This window comes from Gallus gallus, chromosome 4 (genome assembly GCF_016699485.2).
Source record: "Gallus gallus isolate bGalGal1 chromosome 4, bGalGal1.mat.broiler.GRCg7b, whole genome shotgun sequence".
NCBI classification, from domain to species: Eukaryota; Metazoa; Chordata; class Aves; order Galliformes; family Phasianidae; genus Gallus; species Gallus gallus.
Genome location: NC_052535.1, coordinates 64551120 through 64574584, shown reverse-complemented (window position 1 = coordinate 64574584; position 23465 = coordinate 64551120). Strand labels below are relative to the sequence as shown.

Here is a 23465-nt window from a genome sequence, read left to right as displayed (position 1 = left end):
TGCAGCTCTGACAGACAAAAAAGAGGAATGAAGTATGGATTACAGCCTAAGTGCCAACGGCCTCCTCCCTTTCCTCTTCCATTTGAGCCATTTGTAAAGAGGAATGCAGGCTCTCAGTGTCCACGGGAGCCATCTCTGGGTGTCCCAGAAATAAGCAGGGCTGTCATTTGCAACGTCAGTTTTCTTCTAAAAATCAACACAAAAAACACACGAGCGGAACAAAAGCCCTTTTTTATTGTTTCAGACTTTCAAAAGCAGTAGAAAGCTACATGTGTGCTAGTTTGAGCCTGAACGGATTACCCACATGGGAAACTCATCCTCAAGTAATACGAGGTTTCAGCACGTCACTGCTTTTTGTATCCATGTTTTCATGAACAGAAATGTTTTGCATTGATAATGTCATCATATTTATAATGTCCTTCTTGGGGTTTTCCTCTAAGTCACTTTCAATTGCTCCAACTTCTGCTAGCTTCCACTCAAGCTCTGTAACAACAAATGACAATGTATGCTGTTGACTGCAATACATTTTCACTTAAGGGCTTTTATAAACAACCCAGCTCTATCTCAACAGCGAGAAAAGGCTGTTAAATGTTAACTGTGTAAGTGTAAAATATCTGTGCTTGCCAAAAATTCTTAGCACTGCAGGATTACAGGAATTATTCTTTGTTTTTTGTCTTTCCTGCAAAAATGCTTGGATTTTTTTCCTTCTAAGCAGCAATCTTTAGACCTAAGGATTACAAACAACGTTTCTCTATCAAGTGAATTACTCACAAGTGTTTCTCTTACCTTCCACTTTAAGATACGCCCCGCCGCATTCAGCCACCCCGATGAACCGGGCTTTTATTTCACCAGATTTGTATACAAGTATAGTGGGCAAACACCTGTCGTGGTACCTCTGGATGCAGCTGTTCACAGCGGCTTTGACAAACTTGGCTTCTGGAAACTTCTTGGCTAAGTGGCTGAGGTGTTCATTGACCAGAAGGCACATGGGGATGCTAGGGAAGGATAAGAGGGCACGGTTATATCTGCAGTGTAAACGATGTGTAACATAATTAACATGACTAAACTTAGACCTTTGGAGAATAAAAGTGTGCTTTGGCTTACTCTGTTTCTTCTTCGTGCTGTAGTTTGGTTTTGTTACCTCAATTTTGCTGCGTGTAAAGATCTGAAAGCCCGTCTTGTCCATTTATTGCAGGTTCAGATGAGATTTTAAGTCTACAATACATGTTTTGCCTGAAATGGCCTTCAATTAAAACATGTAATTCTTTTAGCGAAAGCTAAACGTCAGGGAAATCTTGATATAGCCATACGCCCACCGCGGGGCTGCTCATTGCTTTCACAGTATTCGTGAGGCGATCACCAGATAACCCTCCGCGACGACAACGCAAAAGTTGGCGGGGGTTTTGTTTGCCTCCTGCCCGGTAACCGCTTGCTTAGATGGACCGAAGTGCCAGCGGGTACGGCTTACAGGCACCCGGTAGCGCCCCCTGGTGGCCAAAAGTACATGCGGTCACAGTCGGAGCTGGTGGGGTTTGTATATTCCCTAAGCTTCAGAGATCCCATGTTCAGTCCTAAGGAATTAAGAGCCTTCTCACGGTCTCGTCTGTATAACGGACAAGTAAAGAAGCGATTCTCCAGGAAACAAAAGCCATGAAAAGGAAGACGAGATTTCACTTTCTCAGTGAAATCTGGAAGTCTCTGAGATTCAGTACATGTTGATATGCATACACAGCCAAAGGAATCTTTCATACAAATGATTACAGCACACTAATTTCAGAAGTGAATTAAAAAATCAAGGCAGTCCCATGCTCAATGGAATCATTTCCATTACCTCCAACCAAGTGCTACTTTGATAGTCTGCTGCGTTTCATTTTTCTTGGTATTCCTGTCTAATCACCAGCTGAACTCCCTGTTTTGATGTACTCAGTACCTTAAACTAGAAAGTAATTACCTTGACCGATAAAGATGAATTATGACCCAAACATCCTCAGGAGCATTTGTAACTTCCTTAACGTACTGCTCTCCGCTGATCTCTCTCAGCTCCCCATACTTTTGCCTCCTCTGAAGGCATTTCCATTCTTGCAAGCGTTGCTGCCTGATCAGAAGGCAGTAAGAAAAATAAGTCTATTCGAAACCTTTAAAATGCATTTTTAATAATATCTAGTACATTTTGCTCCACTCCTCTTAAAAACCCGTTTTGAGTAATACTCCAGCTCAAGGTCTTCTGGTATCATTTCAGAGCTAGAAATGTTTCTACGCTAATCTTATTGATGAAAGGTAATAAATATGAATATGAACATAAATAATGAATATGAATGAAATAATGAAATGAATAATAATTAAATGAACATAAATAACGAATATGAACATAAAACTAAGGAAGTTTCTATATCAGCATCAACTTTGGGAAACCTAAGAAACAAACACTGCAAAGTGCCTTAATCATCTGAGAAAAAGCACAAAAATGGCACAGGTACCAATCATTTCCATCACTCTGAACATCAGTAATTTGAGCGTGAGTATTTAATGTGCCAATGCAATGCAACACATTGCAGTATTTCATGAAAATTGGAATGTGGAACCAGTAGGTGGCAGCTTTCATCTATAAAAATAATCGCAAAGTAGAAAATGAAAACGCCTTCCTGAGATGTGTTGAACTATAAGAAGCCGTTAATTTTACTGACTGAAAGCCACTGCACAACTGGCAAGACTAAATCTATGCACAACGCTACTATACAATAGCGACAATACATCATAGTTTACATTCACACCTTTCCCTAAATGATGTGAGTGGTCAGCTGTCTACATGGACACACTTCTAAATACATAGATGTTAGTCATTTTGCAGTAAGGATAGGTAGAATCTTAGATGAAATGTTTGATCACATTACCGCTTTTATTCTGTCTGGACTGCTTATGCCTGATTTTTCTTAGTTGCAGCGTTAAGCTCTGCAGAATATCACAGAGCACTCTGTAGAATACACATGTGAGTGTCCAAGACGACCGAAATAATTATTAAGTCTCTAAACAAGCCACCCAAGTTTTCTGAACTCGAAGTCAGACAACACACCAAACTCATGGTACGATAAACAGATTGGTATGCTATTCAGTAGCTGCATGAGGACCTGGTTTGTACTGCAGTTACGCCTAGGAACAGTATGTGGTATGTCATGGTAAGGACGTCTTACTGTATCTTACTATAGAAATATCTCACTACACCTGTACATCTCAATAGCCTTCCTATCAGCCTCATCAAAGTCATCTTCAGCTTCTTTTAATTCTTCAAGACTCATTCTCTCATATGGTTTCACTAGAAACAAAACAAAACAAAAAAACTAGTTTTGTTCCCTAAAGTGCTTGCACATTTTAAAGGTGTGGAAATTATTACACAGACACGGAACTGACAAAAGTAAAAGACATGCTGATTTCAGAAGGTGCTCAAGGCCAGGCTAGACGGGGTTTTGACTAACCTGATCTAATGGAAGGTGTCCATGCCCATGGCAGGCGGGGTGGAATTAGATAATCTTTATGGTCCCTGCCAACCCAGGTCATTCAATAACAGTAACTAAAAGGATGGCCCTTGCAGGGGGAAAGATTCCCACTGTGGAGATGAACCTCACACTACACACATCCTTGTTTCAAATGTTGTCATTCTAATAGCATGTGTTTTTAATTCGACTCGACTCGCCTTCCGCTTCTTTCTGCAAGCGTAAAACCATCTCTTCAATTTCATCTTTTGGCTCTTCTTTTGGAGGAAGAATCCCAAATTTTCTTAGTACGTCATTCCATTCGGTATCTTCATTTGGGTCCTGTTTTGGTATTATGGAACAAAAGCAAACTGACAGATCAGTCTTTTGATTGATTTTGACCAAGCGCAGCCATTTTTCACTTTGGCACACACTAAGGATGTAACAACTGGAAATCGTTACTTAGAGATCGCTATACTTTAATGGACCATTCTCTACCATGATTTCCCATTTGTCATTTTTCAGTTCTAAACAGAAATCAGCAAGAAGAGGGGAGAGAAAGAAACCCTCAAAACGTAGGCATAGACAAAGAAATCAGTATCCAAAACACCTGCTGAAGTTTTCTAGGAGACCTTGCTTCAGAAACCCAGAACCCTCAACAGCTTACTTAAACAAACATTGTTCTCAAATTATCACATTAAAAGAATCTTTATTTTAACCGGGCTGCAACACATAAGGACGTCTTTCACGAGGACTGGAAATGCCAGGCAGATTTTAAAACGGGTTGTTAATCAGTGTGGTATTTTTTGCCTTGAAATACAGTCTGAAAACCTCCACGAAGAAATGCCTGAACAGATTTTTATATATCAGAAATATTTAATGGCATTCATAAGAATGCAGCATCAAATGAACAAGCATTGCATTACAAAAAGGTTACCTGAGGAAACATCCAGGATTTGCATTATATCATTACCATGCCTGCGAGTGATACATTTGCCTTTCCAGCCAGCAGCTGCCTTGCTTTTATTCAACAAATTACAGAGCTTAGCACGAACATAACAACACAATTCTAATGATCCCACAAAGCAAATGCTAAGATATAAACGCTCCCAGGAATTTTGTAATGATAAAACAAGTTCTATTGCATCTCGGATGTAAAGAAATTGGAAACCCGCTACGACAACAAAGAGCATCATGCTATTGCTCCCTGGAAAGAACAGTGGGTCTGCAAGAAGGCCTTTACCTCCACCAGTTTCTTCTGGCACCGGTGAGGAAGCGATGCTCTGCAGGGCTGGAGGAGGCAGGAAGTTGCAGTAGCTCCTGGCAGCTCCTGCACCAGTCCTGCATGGGCTCAGCAGGCCTTGGGCACCGCTCCCAGTGCTCACTGCTGCTCCAGCACTCCGGCCTCGCAAACATCCAGCACTTATTGCTGACGGAAAGTGATTTTGTACTGGAGCACTTTAACTGTCCTTCTGCAACGCTCAGGCATCCATGTTCTGAACTAGGAATGCCAGCTCCACTGTAAATAGCTACGTTGTTTGGAAAAGTATTTTCTGCAGCATTCTACTGCTGAGAAGCGGATTTTATTGCTAAGTCTTAAAAGTAGACTAGCAAACTTCATTCTTTGCTTACATTTCTGTATGTGAATAAAGTTAAAACAAGCAGTTTGCTCATTCTTTGACTGAAAAGTAGTGGATATAACCCACTGGGAAAAGGGAGAGGAGAGGAGAGGAGAGGAGAGGAGAGGAGAGGAGAGGAGAGGAGAGGAGAGGAGAGGAGAGGAGAGGAGAGGAGAGGGTTTTGACTCTTGCACAGCGAGGGTATCAAAGATCCCACGGCAATAAGAGGCCCACCCCTCCACGGGAGCACAGCGCAGGCCTCCCCGTTCACAGCCCTCCGCCCGCCCCCGCGGTGCAGCACAGCCCGTCCCGGCGGCCTCTGCCCAGCCCTGCCCGCCCGCCCCGCCGCACCCGGCCGATCCCCGTTTCCCCCGGCTTCCCTCAGGCCCTCGGTCTCACGCCCACCTGCATGGCTCCCCACAGCCCCACTGCTGCTCAGGGCGGCGGTTGGGGCGGGACCCGGTTCTAACGGCCCCGCCTCCATGTACCTCTACGGGAGGCAGCCGGTACGGAGCGAGATCCGCGGTGCAGCGGTAAGCTGCGGGTTTAGCCGAAGTGATAGCGAAGTGAAAGGCAGCGCTCTGCCCTTCGGCTGCTCACCCAAGCGTGCCAGCAGGAGGGCTGCTGAGGTCCGCTCACCCTGTGACCAGCCAGTGTGGACAATAATCCGTGTCTGCGCTGTTATTAGATCATATAATCGCTTGCGTCAAAAGGGACCCACAAAGGCCATTTAGTCCCACTGCCCTGCGACGAACAGGGACACCTACAGCTCCGTCAGGTTGCTCAAAGTCCCATCCAGCCTGACCTTGGATGTCTCCAAGGACAGAGCATCCACCACCCCTCTGGGCAACCTGTGCCAGTGCCTCACCACCCTGATTGTGAAAAACTTCTCCCTTGTATCCAATCTACACCTCCCCTCTTCTAGTGTGGAACCATCTCCCTCTGCCCTGTCACAATAGCCGCTAATAAGAAGTCTGCCCCCTTCTTTCTTACAGCCCTTTAGTTACTCTGAATATAATTACATCCTCAAATATTTCTGGTGTGAAAACAGACTCGGGGCAATAAGTTGGAAGACTGAGAGGCCAACTTATTTTTTCGAGTAGAATTTCTTTTAAACAGCACCAAAACCTGCTATGTTTTTGAATACATCTTAATTCTGGAAGAATGTAAGTCATGCAGTTAAGTCTTCCGAATCACTGCCCTTAAAAGGTAAAAAAAAAAAAAAAAATGGAGAATAACATCACAAAAACTTCCGTAATGCTTTAGCTGAGTTAAAATCAAGAAATTTCTCCAAATCATACAATTTATTCCGTTTCCTTTTGCTAGGAAAATGGACGTTCTTATCTTTTTTTTTCTGCCAGTGAAGCACTATTGAGACACACTGAGAACTATCACAAGAACTGGACTTAGTGCACTGCCTTACCAAACAGGCCTTGGAAAGCTTAGCTTGGATGTCTGTCTTTTCTGCAGGACTTGGCTTACTCATATCAAGATAACGAAAGAATGTGCATTTTCAATAAATATGAGAGCAGAATAATGATCTGCACACGTAACACTTTGGCTACATAAATTTGCATCATTATAAAGAAAAAATGCCCCCTCAAATACAAAATAAATTAAGCTGCCATTCTAAAAACTACATGAGAGATTTGCAGAATATTCAGGAGAAAATAAATGATAGTCCACATTGCAAGCATTCTCATTAAAACAACTCAATGCCTTTATTTGTACAGGCAAATAAATGTACATAGCGGTGTTGTTGGGGACAATATCTCTTGCATGCATACACTGAGGCTTTTTTATGGTTCCATTAGACACAGTTATAAACATCGTAACAGTAGGAAACAAATAATTTTAATATGCTTTTAATATAATCAAGGAAGTAAAGAAACATTGGAATTCTCGAGTGAATCTTATGTAAGAGCATTTACATTCTAGTGATTTTTAATTGTACATTAGTCAGGAATTATCTCTGTGAGGAGAACCCTATGTCCATGTACTCAGCATTCCTGCAGCGTGAGTTCTACTCCAGGAATCTAAAACCCTGAAAAACAAGAAAAAGCTTTAGCCTCTGGTATGGTATAGAGCAAAATAGTTCAAATATGTCAGAGATGTAAGATACATGAGAAAACAGAGCATCATAATATTAGCACAGGGTTTTTATTTATTTATTTGTTTGTTTGTCCAAAGAATTGAATAATTTTAAATTAAAATCTGAAGTCCACGCTTAATTTCAGTGTAAAGGTAGATTGTAATTCAGTGTAAGAGCAGCAGGATGACACCCAGGCCGTCAGTTTACTTCTTAGTATGTATTTGGCAGGTTGTTGAGTCAGTACTTCCTGACACACACCTTTCATTTATCGCTGATAACTTTCCAAACTGCCTACAGATGTGGGATCTTTTCCCTTTCTTGCTTCCAGAAACACTTTGTTCTCTCTTCTAGGAACTGAGAATCTATAGTTTCTACTCACTTCAAACAAAGAGATGTGGATTTAGCATATCTCAAAGAAGACTATAGGCAGAACTCTATTTCTAATCATAAATACTGTGGCATATTTGTATAAAAATAATTTCAATACCAGTGAGGATGAAAGCATTAAATAAATACCTCCTTAGCGAAAATCCACTGATCTCTTCCCATTACGTGGCTGAAAGACAAATTTTGATATTTTTTTAATTCCTTTTTGATACTTCAGCATCACCAAGAAGCTTCAATCTGGTTCTGTTATCCTGATTACTTTACAAACATGTAGTCTGTGCTATATAAAACGTAACTGAAGTCATTGGAAGTTACATTTCTCATCTACTGCAAAGACAAGCATTTCTAATGGAATCACTTAAGGCAGAAGACTCTTAACAAAGAAGTGTTCTCTGACATAGTATTTCTCCTTTTATTTCACTAATTTCTCTACCTTTTGTTCAGTAGCAGCCTAGAAAGAAAACAATAAAGGAAAAAATAGTAGAACAAACCATACCCTGAAGAAAAAGTATCCTCTACTTTGAATCCCTCCAGCTCCTTGAAGATCCTCCTTGGAAAAAAACATAGTATTTTAGATGGTACCTACTCTTGTGAACGAATCCCCTCAAAGAGATTGTTTATGTACTTATAATAAGCATTTCTTCAGTACTGCTATACAGTCTTGACCCTTAAAACATACTATGTACTTATTTCTCTATGCAGCTCATACTCTCAAGTAGAAATTGCAGAAAACACATGAATGAAAACCAAAATCCACTCTAAGTTTTAGAGTCTGGTCTTTGTTACTGACAGGTTTCATCACAAAAACACAACCAGTCCTATAGTCTTGGAGTCTCTATGCACAAAACAGTTTGTCTTTGTACCTTGTAGAAGGACAACAGTGGGAAAAAAACAGAGTTACACAGGTTGGAAAAGACCTCCAAGATCATCAGGTCCTCAAAGCTTAAAAAAACGTAAGTATTTGGGCCCAGCCAAGGACTGAGGTCCCAGATTGATCCCAGAGGTACATCCTGATAACCTCTCCCAGAAAAATTTCCAAAGAAAAGATCAATACCTATGATACTCTATCCTATTCATGTTGTACACATTGAGAAACAACTGTCTACTAATCTGTACAGCAAGGAGCAAAGAAAAGATCAGTGAAGAAAACAGAAATTCCATTTAAACGTAGTAAGTACAGAGAATGAAGTATCCAGCTGCTTTAATGAGACCTGCATTAGAAAACATACTAAGCTTAATCACAGTATTTTCATTGTCTGTGTCTGTCCTGTAGAGGGAGGGACAGACCAACTCAGAAATGGAATACTTCAGATCTTGAGCTTAGCAGCACACAGGATTTAGATGGAATGTATTCACTGTATGCTCCCTTAGCAATGATAATGTTTCTCAATTAAAAACTGAGGCTGTGTAATCTCCTGGGTTACGATCATAACCAGAGTAATCACAGAGACAAATTGCTGCCTGCTCTATCACAATTCTCTAAGAACTGTGTAAAGCAGCATGGCTACCATTATTTACAAGCACAGGAATAGCTTCAAGGAAACTCTCAAAGGAAGCAGGGTTAAAACTGTACATCATATTTGAGTCTCACTTTTAATTTTGACGTCAGTTCATCAGATATGCCATTATGCTCAGTTTCTGAGCTGTACATACAACATCGGTGTGATTTTTATTTGTACTGTCAACCTGCTTCTATCATTACCTGGTTCTGAAATACCTATCTCAGATCTAGGCTCAGTGTTGAACCAGTATTCTATGCTAAGCATTTATTCCTTTATATTTAAAATGTTAAGTATCACCAGGATCATTTTTCACTAATGAAAGAATAGAAAAAAAAATGCACATTTCTAATGAAAACACACCAGTGTGACACTAAACCCTGAAAATAAAGATGCTTTGAGTAGAAAGGTCTACAAGGGCATTTTAGGTGTGCTAATGAATCGCCTCATGTGAGAATGCAAGCATGCACAGTTTAAGATTACATACGTCCACTTTGTATCTCTTCAGTCTTCTCTCATTAAGCTGGGGAACGAGTTGCAGCAAAGGATGCAGGACAGACGACTGAGAGGACATGAACACAGACACATGAGCAACAATGAAATTCTGATCTTATGATGCAAAAATAATATCTCTTCCTGCAGTAGTGGCTTATGGACCAATGGGTACCGAGGACTGAAGACGTTACTTAAGAAACTCATTTTTGAACCCACTGAGTTGACAACAAACAGGAACATACATTTATATTTGCATGGAATGTGGCTTGCACAGAGATGAAGGGACAAGCTATGCATCCTCACCTTTATTCCCTGGCAGATCAGAACTGTTTACAGACCTCCTACCCAAATAACTGCAGTTATTCAGGTACTGATCAGCCTCTGTATGTGGTACAGAGAACATTCATGTACACTACTCTTACTTATGGCTGTCTGCTATGGAGGTTAACAACTTCAATCTCTGCTGTACTGAAAATTCATTTTACTTTAACTTAAATCACAGCAAGAAAAACAATTTTTTAACTAGAAAACGGGATCCATTCTGAAGTAAAATTAGTGACTGTGGCACTGGTCATCCTCCCTAATAGACAAGCTCCAGTCCTGAAATCCCAGGTCCTTGATGAGACTTGTATGCACACACAGAGCCTGGGAAGCACAGTAGCAATGCGTGCGGCCTAAGTCCCCAGGCAGTGATTGGCAGCACAGAATCATGTGGGCTTGTGGAGAGAGCCTCAGGATGGGGAGGAAGGGGAATGCAGTAACCTTTTAAGCAGGAGTAGGAATAGAAATAGCTACTTTCCCTGTGCCCCGATTACCATTAAAAGCTCCAGAGAAGCTCTGTTCTGAAAATATTGACCGCAACATCAGCGGTACTCTCAGGAGGCCTGGAATACTGTATCACTTTCCAAGCAATATATAGCCTATTTCTGAAGGAATTTAATGAACAAGGCAACGATGGACATCAACATATAAAATGATTGTTAAGAACTGAGCAAACACATTCTCAAAATCCTACAACGTACATAAAAAATAACCAAATGTGCTGAAACAACAGATGAGAACTGAAATTTAAAAGCAAGAATGGATCACGTGATTTATCTGTTGGCTGCTGAGAATATTTTTGTAGCAAAAATACTACGCTGTTTTTACATTATGGTATTTCTCATAGTATACTCCAAAATGCAAGCAAGACTTGCATATGCTTTTGCCTGTTAGGTATTTGTGATGTGAACAAATAGATACATACCATTTAATTAATAATTAATAAAAATGCTTTAAGACTTCTCAATACTTATGGTCACGTTCTCAACTTCTACACATCAGCATTGTTTCACTGTATATTATGTTCCATTACCAGAAGCAAGTGTTTTACCTTATTCTTAAACGTTGACTCCACAAGACTGAGGTATTTGTTGTTTTCCATTTGCACACCTGTACCTCATCGGTGATTGTCTCCCATGTTATTAAAATACAGTCTGCATTTTAGATTTGAAACCCTCCTATCTGAGCCTTTATAGCTGCAGAGACTACTGTGGAAAGGAACATCACCTTGGTGCTACTTAAAGGCACATGTGTACTCACATGGAGGTGCTAGGCCACTTACCCTGACGTCTGAGTTTCCTGAGTCATGAGTCTTAGAATAATGAAATAAGAACTGTTCAAAAAAAAAAAAAAATTAAAAGTGGGGTTTTACTACAAAATAGGACAAAAGAGTTAGGATTTCCTTATTAATATTAGACTGATCGTAAGGCATACATAGAAATCTTACCCTTTTCATGTTGTCTTTTTCATCTGAACCCTGTGGGAATAATAATCAGTTGAGAGATTTTTATTTGTTAAAAAAGAAGTTGTTGATGATTTTATTTCATAGAATCATAGGATACCCCAAGTTGGAAGGGAACTGCAAGCATCATCGAGTCGAAACCATGGCTCCATACAGAACCACACAAAATTCAAACTCTATGTCTGAGAACACTGTCCAAATATACCCAGAACTCCAGCAGCTTAGGGTTGTTATCACTGCCCTGAGGAGCCTGTGCCATGCCCACCACCTTCTAGTGAAGAATCTTTTCCTAACACCCAGCTTGACCACACCCTAACTTAGCTCCATCCCATTCCCATCCCATTTCTTTGGGTCCTGTTGTTGTCACTAGGGAACAGAGATCCCCTCTGCTCCCCCTGTGAGGAGCTGTGGGCTGCCATGAGCCCACCCCTCGATCTACTCTAAGCTGAAATGATGTTTCAAACTTTTCAATACCGGATTGAAATATCATCATTCTTCTTTGACAGGTTTACCATATGACTTCGCTTGACAATGTAATTACTCTTCTGAAACCCTGTAGAGAGCACTGATAACTCTCAATCAGAAGAATTGATGGGTTTAGTGGCTGCTCCTTGTTGTCTTCCTAGCAGTGACAGCAGCAGACTCTCATGAGTAAATGTCTTACCCCATTCAGATCTCATAAATTTTCTAATCTAGAGCAATAAAACCAGCTGAAACCTTGTATCCAAGCTGGTGATCATTTTACAAACGCTGGAGTCTCCCAGTTTTCCTTAACAGGCACTGTATTAGGACATATAACATTTCAGAGTAAGAACTGGCATGCTACTTTCAGCACTGAGTGGCATGTGATTTACTGGGTCCTCAGAATCCACTGAAGGCACTGGCACACTAAGAGATCTTGCTTCAGAAATGCCAGGTAGTCTTTCATGTGAGTTACCTGTGGCTTCTGGAGAAACCCCATGGCCAAAAAACAAAGTTCTTCCAGTGTGCTGGACACCTAATGAAAAGAAAACATGGACTCAGGTATCACACTTTCATTCTTACCACATAATAAATATCATAAGTAATAAAGCAACCTTCATTTGTCTCACCTGAGGCTGAGAATCTGTGGACATGTAGGCAGAACAGGCATCGTCTATCTGTAAAAGTTCACACAGTCCTTTTTCATTAAGTCAAATTAATATAAACAAGTTAAATAACTGTATCCTCAAAAGTATTTTGGTTCAGCCAAAGGCATGGCAAGCTCATCCTGTATCAAATTTCAGAAGGAATTCTCATAGGTATGTTCATGAAATATTCGGAATTCAAGGGGAAAAAAAAAAAAGCAAACCACCAAATAAACAAATACACATGGTTGATCTCAGCTATCACGTCTTCTATTCTCTTACACCATTTGTGCCCCTACTAAATCTAACTGTCTCCAGCTAAGACATATTGTGAGTATCTGGGGCATGGAGTATGAACTTCAATATCTTCTGTGATATCTTTGTATTATACAAAATGGCAAAGAAAATGACAATGCTACAGCAAGTGATTCAGTGCTCAGTCCTCAAACACTCCTCTGCAAATTGCATTTCGGTATCCCTTCAGGTATATGACCCACTCATCTCTTGAGTGATAATGATACGTGCCAGCACCTCTTACGTATGCTACTCAATTTGAGTGAGTCACCAAGCAGTTTATATCTGAGCTTTGCAACGATTTATTTGGCACATGAGGGGCCTTACAAGATTTTGTTTAAAACCATACCAAAATCCCCCTGGCTGTTTAGCTCTTTGTCTTATCCCCAAAAAAGGTCAAACCTCAGCACCTGAGGAAGAGCCTAAGAAGAGACCTGTGGTTTAGTAAAATCCATACTCTCCATCCACCAGCAAACTGTACTGCAAGTACTTCGAGTTGGATGTAGGTCATTTGTAATGAAGCTCAGAGGATTTCTGTTCTGTGAATTTGACCAATCTCTCTCTGAACTGTTGTAAACTTTTAGCATCTACAACACCCTGTGGTAAGGCTATCCTAAACACTCCACAAAATACCATTTCTGTTTGTCTTGGTCCGTCCTTCCAAAGCTCACTTCATTGAGCGCTATCATGATGTTGTCTTGGAAGAAGTAACAAAGAAGTGATTCCCACTCATCCTCTACCTGCTTTTCATATATTCTTTCTATATTCTCTTTTCCAAGATCTAAGAGTCCCGCTGTACCAAATCATTTTCAGTGGAGTTTTTAATCAGAGAAGCAGAAGAAGTGGAATTAAGGGCACTTGAAATCATGGAAGAAATTTTACCCCAGCTGAGAGCTCAAAGTGTTCTGTAAGGAAGAGAAAATGTCTCCAGAACTCAAATTGAATCTGCACAGCTTAAAAATAATGAAAAAAAAAAAAAAAAAAAAGAAAAAAGAGGCATAACTTTTCCTTATATAACTTTTAAATTGTATCTATTGTGACCCATTTGATATGCACCGGTTTTCTTCCTTTGAATATTCATTATTGTTAGTAGAGGTGCCATCGTTGTCTTGTTCACAGACTGCATCAAAATGTTTTGTTATTAAATGAAGCGGGCAATGCAATGGGTCTTATGATTTTATTGTAGGTAAAAGCCCTAAACAGTGCTCTTTAGTGAAGAAAACACTCAATGAAAAAAGCAATAAACAAATAATGCGTATCAGTACTTCAAGACAAGAGATGATGCATTTCTCCAGAGACAGGCTATGAAAAGGCATTATCAGATAGAGTGGAAAGCTAATAGCTCACAGGATTCCCCCCTCAAGTAGTTTTTGTTTGCAGCACAACCTCCCTTTGTCTCTTTTCCCTTCATCTTGCATTTGTTTGTCTCTGGTATATTAGCTCAGCTTTATTACTTTCAGAGTAAAAAGTGTAGAGGGAGAAATCTGCGGTGAAGGCCATAAACCAAACTGAAATCATTTTGGAAGCCTAAGTTAAAAAGGTGCTTTTTTTTCTCAGTGAGGGATTCTTTGTTGTTACTTATTTGTTGGTTTATCTGCTTGATTTTTAGTTGGAGGGAACTGTTAGCAACCACCGTAATTCAACAGCCGGATAAGCCAGAGACTTCTTTGTATTCAACAAAGTACAGGGCAGTGTATCTCTCAGCTAAAAGCTGCATGGAACAAGCAAGAGCTGAAGAAAAGCCACAGTTTGTGCTGATTTACTTTAAAAAATGTATATATAAATTTAATAATTCCTATCACCCTTGATGCATCTTCTCTGTAATTTTCTCTCCTTCTTCGGAAGTGTGGCCTGAGGTTGGGAGCATGTGTGTTATTTGGTGCTGGTTAAATAACAAAGAAATTAAAGGACGTTAGAAAGTTCCACTCTTTATGAGCTCAGAATCATCCCTGGAAAACAGTAGTTTAATTTTGAGGCAGTGCTTCTGCTGAATGATCAACTACTCAAATAACAAGCAGGGAAGAACACTCCAAGGAACTCCAGTATGGATTTGTTGCCATGCTGAGTAGAAGTATGCACCTTCACATCTAACTCTCTTTATTTAGTCCTTAAGGCTCTCCTAGCCCTGTATTACTCTTGCTAAAGCAGTGTTTTACACCACTCATGTTACATAATTTTACACAGGATTTAGTGTCCACACGCATATATTTTGTTCACTGAAATCAGCGATAACCTTGCCTTTTCCTTCAGTAATCACTGACCTTAATCCAATGCTATAAATAACAAATCTCATCAGTAAATGCAAAAACACATAAAACAGCATATTTTCAGTCTGGAATTGAAATAACTCATTCTCACAAAGTCCTTGTAACTGTTAGGGTGTTACTTCCCAACAGATCACTTTCCTCCCAGGAGCAAAGTACCGCCAGGGCTTGTTCAAGTGCCGGGTTAGGAACATGACAGTGGTTGAGTCAATACTTCCGAAATGCGCTGACAACAAGGAAGAAATTTACACTGTGCAGCTGTACTCAGGGTGAGTCACTTGCTTTCTAATGTTATCAGAAGCTACAAAATTAAATATCAACAGAATACTTGAAAAATCACAGCAGTGGCAGGGAACGCAACTTGCAAGCTGAACCCTCTCTCTGTGTTATGCTCCGCTTCCCCATCTGCTCCAAAAGGGCACAGAAGTGCTCATGCCAACACACAAGTAACATCCTGGAGTAAATTTCAGAGATGAGAATTAAAGTTATAGTTGCAATTGGTAAAAGATGTTAGAAAGGCAGACTGCAATGGGATGTTACCCTCTACCTAGTGAATTAAGATGCTAGGATGTGATTGAATACTGTGTACCAGCCCTGTCTGCAGGATGGAAGAAGTCAGAGATTGACTGAATGAGTTGAAACAGCTAATGCCTTTCATACACAAACTATAAAAGTATCATTTGGGACACTGTACTGCTTCCAGGAACAGTGACCTCCTGGTCAGTGACAGCTAGAGGATAACTGTCACCAAACGTAGCCCTCCACTGAGCCAAAGCAGTCTGTTCCCTGAATGAAATCTCAACACCCAGTCCCTGGATACTGTTCAGAAATCTGGAAAATTAGGTGTTTCACATCTTCACCAATGTCAGAACAGGTACGTGGGAGAAGTAGGACTGGAAGAGGAAGCGCCTGAACTCCATACAAGAGAAAGCATGGAGAGAGGAAAGACTGGATATAATATGGAATAAGAAATAGTGTTAAACTTGTATCCCTGTCCTACCAGGGATAAGCTGGCAAGGATGCTCCCAGCCCTCACCCTAGAGCCACGGGTTTTCCACAGTTGGTAGAGCCAGCCTGCCCGCAGAGCTCACCTCCTTCCACAGCTGCAGTTCCTGCTCTGCCTCCAACGCTTGGGACGGCATCGGGACACCTGGAAGCACAAACACTGCTTAGCGACACTGCACAGCAGGGGTCATTCTTCTGAGTATCCTATGGCAGTGATGGAAATAAAAACACTCTGAACACGCTGTGATACCCAGTAACTGCAAAAAAAAAAGCAGTGTGTCCCAAGGAAACTTGTTGCTCTAGGCATTGTAGGGTTTTCCAGTAGTCATCCAGTTTATCCCTGTGCACAAGGCCCGTGACCATGCCCAGCAGGCTCATGCTCCATTTTTACCGATCGCTGATGAGCAGCGATTTTACAGCCTCCCAGAAACTCTATAGTTATCTGTGGTCAATTTTAATTTCCCCGGAGAACAGTACGAAATTAAACAAATAAAAGGTGAAGGTAGTCTTAATGAGAATTAAGGCCAGGTGAGCAGGACGTGAACCCAGCATCTCCAAGTACCACAAATAGCAACAGAAATAACTTCCAGGCATAAAAGATAAGTTGCAAAACTCCTTTTGGTATTGGCACAGGCTTGAGACGTATAATCAGCATGGACAGTGATAGAAAGGGGTCTTAACTTCATCCTGTGTAGAAATTGTTTACTTCTGAAATCTCTGCCAGGTTCACATGGCAGTAAAACCACCTTTCAGTGAAAACTGTGCTTTTTTGATGGGTGCTTTAGTTCAAGGAACAACTCCAAATAAATTAAAGGTGCTACAATTCTCGTTGTTGTTATATTCTGTTGTTAATTCAGAGTGTTCATGTTGGAGCGTTGCCTTGGACTGGTCCCTTGGTAGCCATGAGTGTACCATGACAACCCTCAGTACTGTACCTTTGCCTGTCTGTCGCTGCCCACAGCCTCCGGTTCCCCAGGCTTTCCATGGGAAATCCAACAGCCTGTGGAGCAGCAGGCAGAGAAGCCTGAATATTACACAGTGGGTTTTTTTTTTGTGAAGCAAAACTTTTGAACAGAGAAGATGCAATTATTTCACCACCTCATACGTTTCCTTAACCCTTCTCAGCTCACTCGCAGAACTCTGACGGCAGGTGCAGTCCCTCTCTGTGAGCTCCCAGCAGTGCTAAGCAGCATCCCTCCATCACCCCAGCCAGAACACTGCTGAACCTACACAGGGGCTTCAGTAATTCCCACAATGGCACGCACAGGGAAAACTGTTTTCTGATAAGATACACAATGTACCCATGGCAGAGGAAGAGTGCTCTTCAGGAAAGCAACCCTGATCAGAAGGAACATAGAAGAGGAACTCCTACGAGACTGATGCCGACCATTTGTTCAATGCTGCCAGCTGCTAAAAACCTCAACTTCTTGCAGGGCAGCAGGGTGCCAGGTGCACCATTTCAGTCATTTCTGTGACCACACAATGTGGAGTGCCCCTGCCACTCCTCACCCTCCTCTTCCCTCCCTCCTCTCTCCCCCACCTCCAGAACTCATTTCTAACACAGTATGCGGTGTGTTAAATGTTCCCAGGACAAAAGCTCCTGATGAGAGTGACTCGCTCCTCCACAATACAGGCAAACTGAACTGCTCAGTGCACAGCGCCAGGTGATGTAAAGCACTTCACAAGGCGTAAGCATTTCGTGCATGCAGAGTGGGACAGCGGGACAGGCAAAGCGATAGGCGAGGCAGTGAGTTCTGTTGCAACACCCATCAGCTGCTCTCGCTTCACAGAGTGCTCCCTCGTATAAAAATAGCAGCTTCCAGGTGTAACGCAGCACCCACAACGAGATCAAAGATAACCGGGCTCCCTGTTTAAGTAGCTGATCAGCTTCATCCTTCCCCACTTCACTCTACGATGACATCGATTTGACCGACAGCCGTTTTCCCCCTTTACCGGAGCGCAGTTTGGCAGGGACGGAGTTATCCCCGGGGCAGGTGGAGGAGCCCCACTCCGCACCCCAACCCCTGCCCTGGGACGAGCCCCCTCCTGGCCGTGGCCTCGGCACCTCCGCCTCCCCCCGCGCGGATCCCACCCCGCTCCGCAGCCCGACGGAGCGCTGCGAGGCTTTGGGTTTCGCGGGGACCTCAGTCCCCCTCGCGGGGATGCCGGGGTCACCTCTCCGCCCCCCAGATTTGCAGCGACGGGGCTGCGGGGAGACGCTCCTCACCTTTGCAGACGCGCACGGAGGAGGCGAGGAGGAAGAGAAGCAAGAGAAGCGGGGACCCCGGCAGCCCCCAGCCGCTGCCCGGGCCGCGCGGGGGGATGGCCGCATGGAGCTGCTGCCGGCAGAGCCGCGCCATGCCCGCGGTGCCCTGCTCTGCCTGCCCGCCTCTATCCGCGCCCCGCTCCCTGCCCAAACTTTTTAAATCTCCCCGACACGTGGACGAGCATCACCCTGACTCACGGAGCACACGTCAGCCGCCCTGCCCGCCCCGCCGGCCTCCCCCCGCCCGGGGCAGACCCTCTGCGCTCCGCCGGTGACTCAGCCCCTCTCCCGGCCCGCTGCGGCCGTGCTTGGCCCCGCTCGGCCTCGGGACAGCGGCCGGACGGCCTTTGCTTCTTCACCTCTCTCCTCGGGAAAAAAAAAAAAACAAAACTGTGCTTTAAAAGACGCGTGTGAACATCCCCAGCTACGGTAGCTGCCTCAGGATGAGCGCAAAGTGGCCGGCTGCCCCTTGCCGAGCTTGGAGGGGAAGGGCGATGAGTCGGGGTGGTGGAGGTGAGCTTCGGGAGCTGCCTGATGCTAAAACTGGAGCCCCACCTGGCAGCTGGAGAGGTGCGAGCAGCTCTGATCGACAGGAGGATGAAACCAGGTGGCAAAGCCACCAGGTGTGCCTGTGGCTGACTCTGCTTCCCCATCTATACGTGTTCCAGAGCAGAATTGCAATTCTTTCTAATAGGGAAAGAGAATTTGCTGGAAAGAGCAGTGCTGTTGCATTTAATCCCCAGCGCGATGGCAGGGGAAGCTGTGCACAGCCAAAACTTGGCGACCATAATGGAAACCAGCTTCCTATCCTGACATGACATGATATGAGTGGGGACAGAATTAATCCTTGCGTTGATGGGAAAACCATATATTGGATCAGAAGAGAAACCAAAGAAGCCCGTATTTTGTATTTATTATTGTATTTACATCTACCCGGTTAGAAGAGGTGTTTTAGTCCAAAACAAGGAACTACATTTGGTCCTGGTTTCTGTTAATAAAAACAGAAGATACTTATTTAGAAGACATCATCATAAACTGGAAGACATTAGAGCTGAAAGATGTGTCCCTAATCTATCTCGATCCAAATACAGAAATCAGCACCCTGAGCCTTGGCCTATGGAGGGATTTAATCTGTTGTGCATTTTGCTAATTAATACCTTCTAATTAAAGTGTTCAATAGATTGCACAGGAAAATAAAGTACAGTATTTTATAAATTCGACAGTTTAATACCAATCAGCATCCTTATTCTGCCTAGTGGTGCAAATAACATTTTATTTATGAATTAATATTGAATTCAATATTAATTGAATTAATATTGAATTAAACTTACTTGAATTAAACTTACTCTCAGATGGAAGAGTTTGGATTAGTACAAAGGTTGCATGTATAGGGGTTGAATTTATGTGGTATCTGTTCTAACGTTGCACACTGAACTGTTATGCTGAATCCATTTGCGTGAAAGCATTAAAACTGGCTTTTGTGACAGGACAGGGGGAAATGGTTTCACATGAAAAGAGGGGAGATTTAGATTGGATATAAGGAAAAAGCTTTTTCAGTAAGGGTGGTGAGGCACTGGCACAGGTTGCCCACAGGGGTGGTGGATGCTCTGTCCTTGGAGACATCCAAGGTCAGGCTGGATGGGGCTCTGAGCACCTGATCGAGCCGTAGGTGTCCCTATTCATTGCATGCGAGTGGGATTAAAGGGCCTAAAGGGTCCCTTCCAACTCAAACAATTCTACGATTCTGCGAAATGCAAGTGAGCATTCTTGCAAACAGGAGAAAAAAAAATGCATTTTTCTGTATCATGTCTGCTTTTGTTTTGTTTAATTGCTTGATGAAATTAATGTTACACTATTGCAGGAACAAAGCACATCCTAAAAAACAGCCTAGAGGATGTTTTGGATGCTGTAATTAGCTGCTTTGAAATATTTATTTTCTTCCTAATGTTGCTTGAATAAATGTTAATTACAGCCAGTGCAGAGGAAATCAAACAGCTGAGTATGTGAATCCATCTTTGTAGAAGCCGAGGTCAGGAGGCACAGCGCTGAATGCACTCCCTTGCTGTGCACATGCACACACTGCCCGAAGTGTCAATGCATAATGGTTTTTCTAAGACTTTAGATCCAATAAAAATTATGAGGAATCTTTCCACCTACATATGAGCTTAAGAACCAGGAGAGTCCAGAGAGAATGTGAGATGGCTCAGTATGTGCTGATGTGTACTGATGCCTCTCACAATTCAGACGGATCTGTTCATATCTTTCCTCTTCCATGCAGTGAAAAAGTTGCATACTTGGATTCTTGTTTGCGTTCTGGGGAATTAAACGTTGTGGAGGGAAGTCTCAGTAATCAGTTAAGGTCTACTTAGGCATTGCACACCTTCAGGGCACTCTCCATATATTACTGACTCATAATATGCAAGCTACTTGCACTGGAACAAGGATCCATGAAAGGACTCGGTTCAAAAGTCAGCCTCTCTGAATAGACTTTCATCACAGCCTTTATTCATAAAGACTTGCACTTCATAGAAGTCTTTAGAGGTGTTTCCCTACAAATAATAAGAGACAAAGAACAACAGACAAGCCATATAAGGCATAATTAAGCCTCTATTTTCCCAGAATACTATTTTCTTATTATAGCCAAGATAATGCCTCATCTCTTTCCTCATGAATAAGTAAAAATTTAATGAAAATGGCTCATCTCCAAGATAGTTCTTCCATCAGAGTTTTCTTAAATAAAGCCCAAGACTCGTCAATGCCTGTGACTGCTTTAAAAACAGGATGGTTAGATCTACCTGGCAAAAAAAAAAAAAAAGATGTTGACCATGATGCCAGTTATTGGCACATAATTAATAAAATAATGATAACTCAGTATCACTTTCAGAATTAGCATGTTTCATAAATAAGGTTATGTTAAGTGTGAAAAAAAGCAGTAAAGGTGACACTGCTGACACTGAGAAAATGTCACCCTGCTTCAACAGAGCTGTGAGATGAGTTGATTTTACATTGGGATCTTTTCTTTCAAGGAGAGACAAACCAATGCTGTGACCTAACAATGATTTAGTTTATTTCACTGACAATAGAAATCCAGCTAGGAGGAAGGCACCTTCGAAATCTTCCATAGCAGCTGCATGTAAGTATTGGCTTCGTAGTCTGAAGGGGAAGATTATGAGGAAATAAGCTGTTGCCATGAGGAAGTTCAAGCACTGGACCAGGCTGATGGGAGTAGTAACATCTCTGTCCTCAACATCCAACCGGACAAAGCCCTGCGCAAACTTAATTCAGTGCTGAGTATCATCCTGCTTGAGTTGTTCTGTGGTTCTCAGTCTGAAGTGCTGGGCAGCGGAATCCCGGCACTCTGCTGTCAATTTCTTCACTCTCCTCCTGAGAACAGAACACTCAGTGGATGTCAATTTTACTTAGAAATCGCATTTGTGAGCCTATCAGGCAAGAGATGAATAATAAATAGATTATGTTAAGTCAAAATAATGGTAAACAAAAATCAATTCTAGCAATCCTTCCATTCTTTTTCTTTCTCCCAGCTCTGAAATGTTGCTCTTGCTAATGAGTTCATCAGTGATGAAGCTTACCTGACAGGATGTAAAGGATGTGACACAGGATATTATTTCTAAATACAACCGACCCTATAACATTTTTCTAATTAAGCCAAACACAAAATGCAGAAGAATGCCAAAAACAACCCAGAGAGCCTTTAGCCCTGCTTCCCAAATATCAAAACTCAATGAATTCCTCTTTTCTTAGTCTGGGAGCCTGCGAGATTGCTCATTCTATCCCTGCAGTTTAGGATGTAACCCATTTATTTGTGCAAATTTGGATGTTGGAAGGCCAACTCTTCTTTTCGCTTCTCTTGAGAAGAACAGCACTGCAGTCGTTAGCCTACATGACAACGTCTTTAAAATTAACCATCACAAGGAGAGTTTTGTAATGTGTCTTACCTATCTGATCACAGACAACGTGATTGGCTACATGAACTTTTCACTGACTTAATAATGAAAACCTACAACTTTGAAAAGAATAGAACCCTTATAGGCATCATATCTTCGACTATTTTAAAGCTGAGTAGCATTCTGTAGAGATTGCTCACCTCATGCTGTCACAAACTTCAGATCAACTTCAATCCTGCAGAACGCTCCACACATGCTCATCATCCCAAGCTCCTCAGCACAACAAATCTGCAGCCATATTTCTGGTTCTATTCAGAACTATTTGAAAACTGTAAATGTTGAACTAGTGAAGCTGCAGGATTAACTCCTTATGGAAGTTCTTACATCTTGGAAGGCAAAAGTGACATTTGCTTACCTGCACAACTGTTTATATAGCTACTTATATAAGTATATATACTTACACTACTTACAGTGTATGAGCAGTAAAAATGACACCTCAGAGAATGCAAAGCACCACTAAGCCAAATGGAAACTCTGTGCAGATTTTCTGCTATAAGAAAATGGGGGCAGAAAACGACCAACTTTCTGAATGAGGCCCAAAGCTGCATTCTGCAGCTACCAGCATGGCAAAATGATTGCCTTTGAGATGAAAGTCCTCAATGATGTTTTTCTGAGCAACAGCCACCCATAAAAAAAAAACAACAAAAACAAACAAAAAAACCAACAAAAAAAACAAAACTTCTGTCAGGAAAGATTAAGCTAACACAAGAGGTCTGAAATCTATCACTTGGAGGTCAGGTGCTGGAACGAGCTGCCCATGAGGTGGTGGAGTCACCGTCCTCAGAGGCGTTCAAGAAATATTTAGATGTTGCACTAAGGGACATGGTTTAGTGGGGCAATATTGGTGGTAGGTGAATGATCTTGGAGGTCTTTTCCAACCTTGGTGATTTTATGATTTTATGATACACTCACAACGGAACTGAAAATCTCTTAACGACGATTTTTGATGCAACCTCGTTTAAGGTTAAAACAACACTAAGTTTGTCTGAGTTTGAATCACTGTGTAAATTAACAAGCTGCATGAAAACAGAGGTTAAGAAAACAGCACTCAGTGACATGAAATCATGCTTCTTCTGTCCTTTCTGGACAATCCCGTAATAACACCAAGAATATCAACATCATCAGAGTGACCATGAGTAGCTTCTGAGCTTTGCTTTTGCATTTGCTGTGGCAGATTTTTACTGACAGATCAGCTGAATCTCATTACTTTGAGGAGTCATGTC

General features: G+C 42.0%; 2 protein-coding genes across 4 annotated transcripts; both read right to left on the bottom strand.

Annotated features, from left to right (window-relative positions):
* Positions 1 to 216: 216 nt before the first annotated feature.
* Positions 217 to 5528, bottom strand: PDCL2 (phosducin like 2). Of its 2 annotated transcripts, none has more exons than XM_040700232.2 (6): positions 5467 to 5528; positions 3689 to 3809; positions 3220 to 3310; positions 1952 to 2095; positions 787 to 995; positions 217 to 483 (listed from the first exon to the last, which is right to left on the bottom strand). In XM_040700232.2, exons 2-6 carry the CDS (start codon positions 3717 to 3719, stop codon positions 320 to 322), a joined length of 639 nt encoding a protein of 212 aa, XP_040556166.1. In that variant the 5' UTR covers positions 3720 to 3809; positions 5467 to 5528; the 3' UTR covers positions 217 to 319. The 2 variants fall into 2 exon arrangements, with proteins under 2 accessions (XP_040556166.1, XP_420702.4); XM_420702.8 differs by having other exon boundaries at positions 5492 to 5528.
* A 1254-nt stretch (positions 5529 to 6782) lies between these two features.
* Positions 6783 to 18408, bottom strand: NMU (neuromedin U). Of its 2 annotated transcripts, NM_001277921.2 has the most exons (10): positions 18239 to 18408; positions 16098 to 16156; positions 12434 to 12481; positions 12280 to 12339; positions 11328 to 11357; positions 11163 to 11213; positions 9552 to 9626; positions 8062 to 8115; positions 7695 to 7734; positions 6783 to 7130 (listed from the first exon to the last, which is right to left on the bottom strand). In NM_001277921.2, exons 1-9 carry the CDS (start codon positions 18369 to 18371, stop codon positions 7699 to 7701), a joined length of 546 nt encoding a protein of 181 aa, NP_001264850.1. In that variant the 5' UTR covers positions 18372 to 18408; the 3' UTR covers positions 6783 to 7130; positions 7695 to 7698. The 2 variants fall into 2 exon arrangements, with proteins under 2 accessions (NP_001264850.1, NP_001264851.1); NM_001277922.2 differs by lacking the exon at positions 9552 to 9626.
* Positions 18409 to 23465: the final 5057 nt, after the last annotated feature.

Coding starts and splice junctions, on each gene's coding strand:
- PDCL2 (XM_420702.8), bottom strand. Junction 2,096..3,219: donor AAGGCTATTGAGATGTACAG/GTGTAGTGAGAT, acceptor CCTTCTGATCAG/GCAGCAACGCTTGCAAGAAT. Junction 484..786: donor GGCGTATCTTAAAGTGGAAG/GTAAGAGAAACA, acceptor TTGTTGTTACAG/AGCTTGAGTGGAAGCTAGCA.
- NMU (NM_001277921.2), bottom strand. CDS start 18,371: ATGGCGCGGCTCTGCCGGCAGCAGCTCCATGCGGCCATCCCCCCGCGC. Junction 12,482..16,097: donor AACTGCAGCTGTGGAAGGAG/GTGAGCTCTGCG, acceptor GAACTTTTACAG/ATAGACGATGCCTGTTCTGC. Junction 8,116..9,551: donor TGAAGAGATACAAAGTGGAC/GTATGTAATCTT, acceptor TTTTTTTCCAAG/GAGGATCTTCAAGGAGCTGG.